General features: G+C 40.0%; 1 protein-coding gene across 1 annotated transcript in view; it reads right to left on the reverse strand.

The window, feature by feature from the left end:
- Nucleotides 1-255: 255 nt before the first annotated feature.
- c22h8orf34 (chromosome 22 C8orf34 homolog) overlaps nucleotides 256-12,657 on the reverse strand; it is a 57,332-nt gene continuing 44,930 nt past the window's right edge. Inside the window, exons 11-15 of the mRNA XM_039789662.1 lie at nucleotides 11,960-12,086; nucleotides 8,230-8,720; nucleotides 6,299-6,395; nucleotides 2,971-3,009; nucleotides 256-2,206 (exon numbers count right to left, since the gene is read on the reverse strand). Of these exons, the coding sequence (XP_039645596.1) occupies nucleotides 2,199-2,206; nucleotides 2,971-3,009; nucleotides 6,299-6,395; nucleotides 8,230-8,720; nucleotides 11,960-12,086 (762 nt within the window). The 3' untranslated portion in view covers nucleotides 256-2,198. The remainder of the gene's footprint in view (nucleotides 2,207-2,970; nucleotides 3,010-6,298; nucleotides 6,396-8,229; nucleotides 8,721-11,959; nucleotides 12,087-12,657) is intronic.

The raw sequence follows: 12,657 nt of genomic DNA on the forward strand, positions 1-12,657 counted from the left end.
GCTGTTCACTTCCATGAACACAGAAAACAAAATCCAGATTGTTGTAAAATTATGTTTTAAATTACAAAGGAAAAATGGCCACACAAATGTCCGCGTGTGGTTGTGCGGAAGATTCTGTTTAATATGGAGCTTTTACATAATCACACATAGTGTAGTGGTAGTGTAGCTTCAAAAGAACTAGCCATTTATGCAGATTGCTTTTTCTTAATATCATAGAGAAATGTATGGACAAAAAAAAATTCTGGACAAGGTGGCTTTTTCCATTTCAAGCAGCGAACGATACTGACTTTATATGCCTTCAAAGCATACCTCTTTTCCACCATAGATATATTTGTGCTGTACGTCAGGATAAATCCCAGTCTGTTCAGTTGTAAATTAAGACCTGGGTCAGTCTGCTGACCATTGATGGTGGTCCAGAGCTCCCTGTAAGTACAGTGATGTCTGCCGCTATTCCTGGGTGGCCCTTGCAGTTGCTTTGAATGGGCCTGGTGTATAAAGCCTGCACAGTAAACATACATTAAGAAGATATTGGAGGTTTCCTACTTCAGACACCAGAGAGATGGCATTCGTGTTATGATCTCTCGGATTCTCAACATGACAGATGTTGATTATAAAGATCAAGATTATATAGGAGCAGCATCAAATTAATTTTCATCTTTGAACTAATCATTAAGAAGTCATATGGATATAATCTCATATATGATATGCAACTTGTGGCGAGAAGAGGTATCAGTAATAGTCCCGCCATTTCATCTTTATAAGTTGTGACATACGGAGACATTCAAAGATACACAGAGAGGGGGAAAAGCATCAGAGCGCAGTCTTTGTGTGACATCTGTGGCAGTAATTTAAGTCTTCATCTTCAATTGTCTCGCCTTATTCCAGAACTCCTCATGCCTTGATATTTTGCTGACATAGACTGGAGGAGACATATGAACTCAGAGAAAATATTGACAGTATAAACGAAGTTGTAGCACTGGTGATCGGTGACAAGAACAGATGGCAATCACACTCCCAACTCCAACAAAGTGAAAATAGAATATGAAATGTGAAAATTGTAATAAGGAATGCAATACATTTGCCTTTTCTGACAGGAAAATATTGTTTATAGTGATATAAACATTATACCAAGGCACCACTGATTATGCCATGTACTCAAATTCTTCCCCAGATCTTTCAAAACCACATCCCTTTCCAATGAGCACATGGTGTGCTGAAATACATGGGACCTTAATCCACATACCATGTTTTACAGAATGGGGTTTTAAGTGATTAGTCTTCTCACACATACTTTTACAGGAATCACCCTTAGTGAAATTGGACTGCGAGAGCTGGGTAGTTTGTTGACCACATCCCGAGAGACAGACTGAAAAGTTGGGTATTCCACACCACAAAACTCAATAGGGTTCGAATGGAGGGATAAGACCGTGTCAGGCTTGAGGGTGTGTCCATGGTGTGTGTGTTTCTGGAGCCGACGTTGCCTGTGTTACACTCAGACAACCACAGTTTAACCAACACGTGCCCAGGCAAACACACAGGAGCAATGTAGTCATGGTCGGAACAGATTTCTGTGTCTTTGTCAGCACCAAAGTACATTTGAGAGACACAAAGTTCGATGGATCATGTATCTGGGAATGACTGGATTAAACAGAGCCTGGGTTATGACAGCTTTAGTCATTTAAATAATGACTTCAGGGTGTTTTTTTTTAATGAGAAAGATCTGAATTGAAAAAGTAAGCACATAGCATTAGTGTCAAAATGTGCACCAAATCATTTTAATTAATATAACAGCATTCCTTGTATTCCCTCTACAACTATTTGCTATTTTGAAAAACACTACATCTTTTAACAGTGCATATCAATAAACACTTTAACATGTGTGTTCTGCCCCCACAATGTGAATATGCACTAGGCCTAGAAAAAGTTTGTCAACAACAAACAAAATGTATCCGTTTCTGGACTCCACATGGAAGTGCAATAGCATGCTATAGAGCAAACAAAAATAAAAAAAGTACTAGTTTGACATTTCATCATACAGTTACAGTACAATGTCTATGAAATATCTGTGAAAAAGTATATCATCTTTTTTTCCCCCCCATTCGTATGAATTACAAAAATAATTGTCTCTGTACACATATTCAAAATGTCCAGTGGTTTGCATAATAGTTTGATTGGATCAATGTCTCTGGTCTTCGTCACTATAGGCCTGTGAAAAATGAAAGACAAAAACATCAGTCTCCTAGAAACTAAAATCAGACACATTTAACCGCTAATAAAAATAAGAACTATGAAACAGCCATTTAATATTTGAACATGTCATAGACAAACATGAGGTGGAAAATGAGGCCTGGTGCTGTCCAATGTAGGTTCCAACGACCATATTTCACAATAAGTTCTGGGAGAGCAGTGATTAGGTTCACTTAAGTAGCGAGCTCTGAGTTTGGTTGCTGTGGCAACACTCTGGCCTCTCTGATAGCCAAGCAGCAGCAGCCTGCTCTCAGATCTCCCTCCAGACTGGCACACTGACACTGGGAACTGTGGGCACCTTCAGAGCCACAAGAAGGAGAACCGCAGACAACCTCAAACCAGACAGGCTTTCTCCTTCTCCCAAATGTTGACGCTGAGAGTTGACGCTGTCTGCTGCGTGTAAACTCAGAACCCAAGTGACTTAATGGAACTGGGCAACAGCGTTCCTGTCTCCACACATGACCGGTCCCCGCCAATTGCATTTCAGAGCCACTGTGCCCTCCATTTAGCCTGTGACGGTAATTGAACGGTCCATAAATGAAGGTGGAGGCTTCGACAGTGGCTCTACAAATGAGGTCATTGACAGACATTGAGACTCTCCAAACTTCAGGCTGCTGCTTACAATAGCAAAATTGGTTTTTGGTGACCCAAATGATACAGAACATTCTGAGGTGAGTCTGTCTGGTTTCAGGCTGTGAAGCCTCGAATGGTTCAGATTCTCACCTGAAAACACAGATCTCTTATTGGCATCTCGTGCACCACCTGTAAAAAACAACAAAAAAAATAAGACAGAAAACGTGTCAAGTAGTGCAGTATGATAACAATAGTTTCAGATCTGGAGAAATATGCTTATTCGCTGTCTGCTACAGTAAGAGTGAGAAAAGCGATACAACTCTCATACTATATCTTTCTGTTAAATATGAGGCTACATCCAACAGCCTGCTAGCTTTGCTTAGTACAAACACTGGAAATGGGTGAAACAGGTAGACTGACTCTTTCCAAAGTCTTGGCTAACTGGATAGCTTTCCGTTTAACAGAATATATGAGTAGTATCAATTTTGTCATATACGGTTACTCTCAGCAAGAAAGTAATTAAGCATAACAGTTTATTTTCTACTAATAGTCAGTTGCACATAGTTTGATTTTCATCATATCCATTCGATAGGATTACATTTTCCATAGTTTTTCCAAACACCGTGACTGGTGTATATGCTCAAATGATCGTTTCCACCAGTTTCAACATCACTTATACTTCTGCCATAAGTGATTTGGATTATTGGTAGATTAATAACCCAACTATCTTTAAACACTGTAAATATTGAATCCTATGAGTAATCTTGACAGGTGTAAAAGGCAACATACTGATTTACTTTCACTGTACAGTACAGTCTATGTTGAATTCATTAATGTGCTAATCCACAGCTATAAGAGGACAATGGAGTTAGGAGTGGGGAAAAAGGACAGATTTCTTTCATCTCCACTGTGGTATGTGTGGTTGTCCTATTGTGGAAATTTATAGAATAACAGGAAATGGCTATGGATTTTTTCCCCATTATTTAGCTCTCACCATTACACTTGGCGCCAGCTCAGACACATCTGCTGTGATAGTGGTGAGAGGGTGTCACTGTGCTAATGAAGTGAGCCCCATTCACACGTGCATACAGGTACGTGGACAGACTTACAAGCACTCACACATGTCCATACTTGCGTCAAAATGCTCTTGAAAATTCATGAAATGGCTGTGAAATAAATGAAAGCAAATCAAAAAAGCTGAAAGTTTTGTTTTTTAGTAATTTTGATTAATTTGGAAAACTTCTAAGTAAGTAGGTAGTAGAGGATTTCTCACGTTGTTGACTCTGTTCCTTTGTTTGTAGATTACAATTTAAAAAAACTAATCTTTGTGGTAAATTGAGTGTTCAGTTGCCAATATGCAATTAAACTGTATTATTTTATAGGTCAAAAAAATTTCCCCTAAAGAGATTAAGGGGGAAAAACTCTCTCTGAAAACAATTCCAATGTCTTACCCTGACTAATGCAATCACTCACACGTTTAATACACACACTTACACACTTACACACACACAATCAAGGACATACAAACCAGATTTCAGCGTATAGTCCTGTGGGCCCTCTCTCACGCCAGAAAGTGCTTTGTCACATCTTGTGGCTGTTGGGTCTGTTTTTCCCCTGTCAGTCGCTCTCTCCCTGTCTGAGCCACCTCTAATTCAATGTGTGGCTCATATCCCTTCTCAACATGCCATTACCAGTGCCAGGGCTTTAGAGCACCCCCCAGGTGCTATTAGGAAAATGTATCCATTTATTTTGCAAGATACACATTTGGCAACAACAACTCTCTGGAGGAACTTGTCTGAGGAGTTATATTTTCATTTGCTTGATCTTTTGTTTGACTGGAATTCTTCTGTCATAACGTCAATGAAAGCTGTCTTTTTGAGTCCCACATGCACTTCATTTTAAGTTTGAGTAGCCGTTGCTGATGTTTTGTTTACCAAGAAAGCAAGGCTAAGTTAATTTGAGAACATTTCTGAATTCATGGCAAATATAATTTTTGGACTTGGGTTCATAAATTAACTTCAGAGCTTCCATTTTTGCCCCAGTAGTGGCGGGATCTAAATAAACCATTGCCAGTAAGTTTGTTAGTCTGCTGGTAAGGCAGTTGATCCATCCAACGTGTTGATTCAGAGCAAGATATATTGAGAACCACAAGCCAGATTACCATGACATTTGGGTGATAAGGTCATACATTTCTCCTTGACAAACACTATCCAAAATATATCAAAAAAAAAGTGGGACTTTCACTGTCCCAAGAGGATTACTCATTATGATTTCGGGGACGTTGTGACCTTTTACTAGGCAAACATTTCTATTTGTGTTAGTTCCAACTTCCACAGTATGGGTAGATTACTATTACATGCACTGAGCCAATTCATGTTCCCCAGAGGATGAACCTTGAGCATTGTGACAGTCTTTCCACTTCCAAGCTTTCCACTTTCGCCATCCCTACACAAAAATATCTCCTAATAATTAAAAAATTATAATCTTAACATGATTTGCTGAGCACAATCCTGCTCCAAGGGGGAAAAAAACCTTTGCTTTTAATGAGCCAATGTTTTTTGTTTCTTTTCCAGTATCTCCTTCACAACAAATGTTACACTTCAATTCCCTCTACTGAAGACTGAACAAAATTCCTAATGTGCTTGTTCTGTCCGACATCTTCATGCCCAACACAGCAGGCCTTAAAACTACCTATTCTGCTGAATTATGTCATGTGTACATAAGTTTTCATTTAGTCCAGCTATAATATAGACATTCATACAAACATCTCAGGGGCTCAGATAAGTTTCACCATACGTTGACCAATGTTAAGAGAGCATACAGTACATTTGACAGTATGTTAGTGGACCTCAGTGGATTGAGAACTACAAGCCTCTGACAATCCGACCATACTGCTGCATACATTCATGGGATTTATGTACCAGAACATTCAAGGTCTGATCTAATTCTGTCATGTTCAAAGCCAGAGTTATATTCTGCACTGTGTCCCAGCCAGACCACTACTATGACTCAATTTAACAGTTTATGTCCATCAACTGGATCTTGATAGAGATATATCTCTACATGATGCCAGGAATGGACATTTTACATGGCGTTTCCTCCCAATGAAACCCCCAAGGATTTCACCCAACTGTGAAATATAGAGATTTTCCTGTCAGCCCTTGTGCTCCATCTAAACGTTTTACAAGGAATACTTGCACATCAATCTTCACTTTTTAATAGATCTATAGCCTACTGCATTTGCTACTCACTGTGGTAAAGTGACATTACAGTAATGAAATGAGCCTCACGTCTTACAAAAAAAATGTGCGAAGGTTAAAACATTAGAGGGGCAATTTGCCAAAATTTGTGAACTGTGGATTCAACTGAGAAACTCCCAGCAAACTCTCCAGTAAACGGAACCTGAATGAGGAGATGATAAACAATCAAATGTGGGGTTTAAAAAAAGAGAACGGAATAGAAAAGGTAGGTCACCCACTCTTATCCTGTTCAGGAGGCTCCAGGATGTCACTGTCTGTGTCACTGGGAATATGCCAAGGCTGTCGGATGGCCTGTAACTGCTGGTAAAACTCATCCTGATATGAAAAAATAGAGCAGAACAGAAATTATGGAAGACGGTTAATTCTTCAGAGGACAATAGAAATAGAATGGTTAGTATTAGATAATCTTAATCAGTCTGGTAATTTCAGTCTGTTTTCCCCTCTGCATTTACTGTACAAGTCTTATTTAAGGTTTTGTGGTGAATGAAAGAGAAACACATGAACAGAAATATGTATTCAGTCCTGCTGCAGGATATCATTCAGCCGTTTTAGATTTCAAACATCAAACCTAAACTAATTTTGTCTTCACATTGAATGTCTTGAACATAAACTTGCAATCAAAGATCTCAAAAACTGACACACAATCATTTTATCTCCTGAAAGTCCTAAGGCAAAACTTAAATAAATACACTGCCCCATGCTACCTACAAAATATTTTTTTGTCTCTTATTTTTCAGTGCTCAAATGATGAAGCTACAATCATTTAAATGACTACACAAGTAGTCAAGAAAGTAGTAGTCAAGAAAGACAACATCACAAGCATAACAAACATCACAACCATATTTTCTGTACCTCCAGTATTGAAAAGGTTCAGGACTCCTGAATTCTCTAAACAGGCCTCCTGTAGGCCTTCTACATGGGACCAGGTGGCCTTAATAAATGCAGACTGGGTGCACTAGTGTTTAGGATAATCTCACTAGGTGTCAACTAGCATAACTGTCAAAGAGTATACAGAGGGACTGCAAAATTCCTGCCCACCATTACTAAAACCTTCAAAAAAGGTCTTGTATTTAACAGCGCCACTGTTAAGTAAATCATGAAAGGAAAATAAGAAAGAAATCCCATTGAAAGTTCTCCTTTTATGCCAGACTCATTTTTCCACAATGAAATGACATCCTACTGTATGGACCTCCATGACGCTCCATTAAACTCCACATGAATTGTGTGCACGCACGCACGCACGCACGCACGCACATGTGTGGTATTGTGTGTTCTGGTGCCCTCAGTCATATTCTTTCTGTGTAAAGGCTCTCATGTCCTACAGCCCACTTTCCTTGGGCATTGAGCCTGTTTGACACCTAGCACAAGTTCACTCTCACCTTACGAAAAAATTACAATAAAGTTTGAAGTGATTTTCAAGTCAGTGACCCAAGGTTTATGACAATTTTACTCTATGTTTTACACACTGTGTGCACTTGATCTATTTCATTGCTAGATAAATGTTACATGTGGGAAATACCTCAAATATAAAAACTTGGAATTTGATGCCACACCACGGCCACGGAAGATTACATTACATGTCATTTAGCTGACGCTTTTATCCAAAGTGACTTACAATTGCTATATATGTCAGAGGTCGCACACCTCTGGAGCAACTAGGGGTTAAGTGTCTTGCTCAGGGACATATTGGTTGATGTATCGCAGTGGGAATCGAACCCTGATCTCCCGCACCAAAGGAACGTGTCATATCCACTGCGCCATCACCACCCAGTGTCAATTAAAGGAATAGACATTTTGACATTTTGTTTGTTTCATGTTGAGAATGGTCTCCATCTTCTTGTGTAACTTGGCAAGAAAGCACATTTCCCAAAAGCTAATGTCAACCTATACTTTAAAACTGACTGTTACAACACAGATACTCACTAAATCAACAGCAAGATATAGTTTTTCTTTTTTGGTTATTTTGTAAATGTGATAAATCCTTCATAGTTGACTCCATGAAGGCAATGCTGCCACAAATCAACATTGCCTCCTCCTCATTTCGATATTAGTACACCATGTCATGCAATAATGCTTATATGACCTCTGAAAAGAGAGCAACAAAGAGGTTTTTGATGATGAAGTTATATCTTTCAGTTTCAGGTCTTACCTCAGACAGATAGGCCCGTAGGCTGGCACCAAGGCTGTCTGTAGTGCTTAGGCCAGGAGGGGTGAGCAGCGGTCGGGGACGTGTGGGCTGACATGTGGGTGTCACAGGGCGGCTCCGTGACCTCCTGAACGTCACCTCTTTATGAGATCCAGGGTTGAAGGTGGATCGTGTCAGTAAACTATTTGGGGTCAGGGGCCTGCTGGGCGTTCTGGGGGTTTGAGTCCTGCTCCCAGGGTTGCTGGGAGATTGAGTCCGACCCATGACCAGGGAGGTGGGCTTGGGGCTGAGCTGAGGGAGGCCCACACCGCAGGGCTTGCCTGAGAGGCTGCCTGCTGGAGACTGGGGTCTAGAGAGCAAGCTGGTGAGAGGAAGTGTGTCGGGTAGTGTTCTGTGACGCAGAGGGGTGTGGAGCAGACTACTGTGCGGATTGTTGGAACTCCGAGTGGTCATCTTCCCTACTTCTGCCAGCTTGGCCAGGTCCTTCTCAACCTCTGGAGGGAAAAAAGGGGGAGATAATCAAAGTCAACATCCAGATTTCATATTTAAAACAGAGTCAACGGATATAGTAACTGAACTGAGGGAGTGAGTTAAATACAATTTTTTCACCACACATTTAAACGACAGTGCTTAACCTGGTAAATGAACTAAGATAAAGTCAGGCTTATTTTTATTACTATTCACAGGCTGTGCTATGGAGGTTAGAATGTGTCCTACAAGACTGATGATTCACAAACTTTACCGAGCATTAAAGTGGGCGAGACTGCTTGGTTTAATCCTTCTTCTGGGCAATGATGACAATATTTATAGACCCTGTAAATTGTGGTGAATCCAGCTTCCTCTGTCAGAAAAGGTTCCAAGTTGATATACAGTGAGCACAGCATGGTAAAAAAAAAAAAAAAAAAAAAAAAATGTTCCTGTTCCTGAAAAAAACTTGTTTGTTTGCCTCACTGGTAGTCTCAAAAACATTTCTGTTTGTGAAAGAAGTGACGCTGCCAACTTCTGGGATCAACATCTGGGTCATTTTTTCCGTGTTTTATGCTTTTGTTAGAAATCTTGGCAATTGGGATTCAACAAACCAGTCTGGGACTTATCATTTGAGAGGGATAATTTCAGAAATGACTCACCAGGAGCGAGTATTTCTGGAAAACTGTATACGTGTGACGTTAAATAACAAAAAGAAGCATGACAAGTATTTCACAAACCTTGACTTCCTTGGTTTTGAACAGATTGTGCTTTTCTCCTATACAAACAACAATTTTCCAGAAAAAAAAAAAAAAAAAAGCTGAATACCACTCTACATTCGGCTTTGAGACATTAGATGGTTTGAAATCTATTCCAGACTGTTTTGTGTACAATCCTTCTGGGATCAAAAACATTTCATTCTCTGACATGCATAATTAGATTGCTTTTTCTATGCTTAAATCAGCTCTGATTGTATGGAGGTCAACCTTTATAGCGAGATACAATGCAGAGCACACACTGCTTAGTGCCTTGCCCAGGTGCTCAATAATCTGCATGTATATATTGTGTCCGTGTTGCTTTAACCCTAGTGCTGTCTACACATGTTCCTTCTCTAAAGAAATTGAAGGAAAACTAAGATACAGGTTACCACTTGGCCTTTCTTGACCTCACTAATTGAAAGTTGGAAGATAATTAACTTTGTGAGGTGTTGAAGGCATATCATGACCTCAGCTTGTAGCAGGACTGCAATAAGAAACATTACAAACCATAGCGAAGCTTGGTTATTTGGTTGATAGTCTGCATGCATAGCTCACAGTGACCAAAACAGAAGTCCCACATATGACAATTTCCCAGTTAAAGCCCTTAACCACCCACACCAGGTCCACCACGAATGATGTTATCATTATATCATAAACAGGATATGTTCATTAGTAATCTGTTCCCATAAAGTTGGTATTTTGATCTTGAGTTATTTACCAGTAAAATGATAAACACCACATGTTTTTGCTGTGAAAATCTTCCCCCGTTCCGTAAAAAGGTTGCTCCACTCATGATTTTATTGTAAACATGCTTCCTGGCATTAATGAGTAGCCTATTACAAGCAGCTTTATTTTGAAATTCTGTGCAGTGATCAACCCAGATATACTACAAGCCATCTCACAGACACGGACATAAAATGACAGCTTCTAGAGATCAAAGAGGTAGCATCCAAATCCATATGGTATAAACCTTTGATTGATTTGGATTCAGTAATAAAGAGGGAAAAAAGAAAGACGGGGAGAAATGAGACAGTGGGAAGGAGACACGAAGAAATAGAAACAGATCTAATCTATTAAAGTCTTTGATCAAGCAGCAGTTGCACGTGGTGAGAGAGTACAGGGCCATAGCACGCTATTCAATCATTCAGAACCCATGCAAACTTTAATAGGTCCCTCCTCTGAAAATAAACCAAAGCGCTAATGACATATCTGCAATTCATCTGCAGGTTTTACAACAATACAATACGTTGCATGCTAGAATAAATTAAAATACTAACCATTGTCCTTGCATAGATAAATTACTCAATACTTTTTGAGAACAGACCAAAAGTGCATCTGTTGCATTAAGTATCAAAAAGTGCTGGGTAAGATTCTTAGTGCACATGAGCTTCTCAATATCACAAAAGGCAGACGAGGGGTGATTTCACAACCACATAATTGGTGGTCACAATATAAGATGAAACGTAAGGCTCCTGCTCCAAACGTGGAAAGTATTAGCAGCTAATAAAGCCTTGAAAGAGTTGAATTAGCTTGTTGAACAGCTTCACTGAGCTGCCTGGCGAGAGCCCTCGGCCTGAATATTCAGTAACTCAGAGTAAAACAACTAGAAATGAATGCCATCTGAGGACCTCTGGGGCTAAACTGAGTGTGTTGTTAACACAAATAGTCCTCTTTTAGGGCCTCCTGAGCACCAGCGCCCTGTTTTGTTCTGTAAGCATGGAGGCAACCAGTATATTCCGCGCAAATATGCGGATGAGCTGAGAAGACGGGTGCAGCTGGGACCACTGTGGGCTGACAGTAATAGGTTCACTAAGTAGGACCAATATGCTTAAAAAAAGTCTGGTATGTGATGGTCTTTACACATAGTGATGCTGTAAAACAGAGTGGGAGGACATGCATTGACAAACAATTGGGTGACACATGATGGTAAATGGCGATATTCCCACTGGCCTCCACTCCAGGCTTTCATCTGATTTATGTGGATACACACTTGATCATCATGACAACAAAAGCAGTCGGAGTCACTCAGACGTCCCATATGTCAAAGATATGCCTTGAACGGCATTAGGAAAAATAATTTCCAAAATGCCACACAAATTCCAATGTGTCATAACAAACCAGTCACTGACACAGTTAAGCTTTGATCACTTCCAAATGACTCAGCAGAGCTGGAGTTATTGATTGTATGTGGAAATTATTTTAATTAGTTTTTGTATTTGACACATTTTCGCAGGAAGATCGTTTTTTTAATTAACCAAGAAAATCTCCCCCTCCCACTCCTCATAAGTGCTCTCTAAACCCCTTTCTATTTCATAAGTCTCTGTAGTGTGTGTGTGTGTGTGTGTGTAAATGTTTGCACAGTGTAGACTAAGATTTGTATTCCAAAGACCTATTTGATCTGACTCACCCATACTATTCATCATTAAAGCCACTAATAAATAAACAGACAAACGTATATACGTTTGTCCCAGCACACATACATGCACACAACACCACACAGAACTGCTTACCAGCAAGCTGTTTGCCCATGTTCTCCAGCTCTTTAGAAAAGAGGGAGTCACCCAGTAGCAGACCCGTCTGCCCGACAGAGCTCCCACCTCTCACAGCCTTCAGATCAGCCTCCCAGACAGCCTGACGCTAGTTAGCGAGGAGAACAGAAAAGAGAGAAAGTCACATTAAAAGAAAGACCCTTCAATTAACTCTTTATATAATTTTCAGCTATTGCTGGAAATATCCGAGCCATATCTGCTGGAAAAAAGGGGCAATTATTATTTTATGGGCTTTAGAAAAACACAAGAAACCACAGCAAGTGTAGATGAAAGCATAGAGCTTGCAGTGCACTCTGTTTAGTGTATGTGGGATGCTAGACTGTCAGTAGTGGTTCACGGACATTTTTGTTTAACTATCAGTAAATCTATAGGAGCTTGTATGCACACTAGTCTGCTGGCAAAGAGCCTGACAGCAGCAAATCTTGCACTGGCAGTTAAGGAACAATAAATCAGCCATTTTGGATGGTTCCCTAAGAGCACACGATATTGGTATTATGCAGATAATAAAGATGATCATATTCCAAAGCATATGAGAGAAAATAAATTCAAAAATAGGCCAGATTGGATCACTTATGCCTTGGCCTTCTTGGCCAAGTGTATGATTTGTAAATGGACCTGTTTGAGAGACTTAGATTGCCAAGTCCTGTAATGGCAGCACA

This window comes from Perca fluviatilis, chromosome 22 (assembly GCF_010015445.1).
Source record: "Perca fluviatilis chromosome 22, GENO_Pfluv_1.0, whole genome shotgun sequence".
NCBI lineage: Eukaryota > Metazoa > Chordata > Actinopteri > Perciformes > Percidae > Perca > Perca fluviatilis.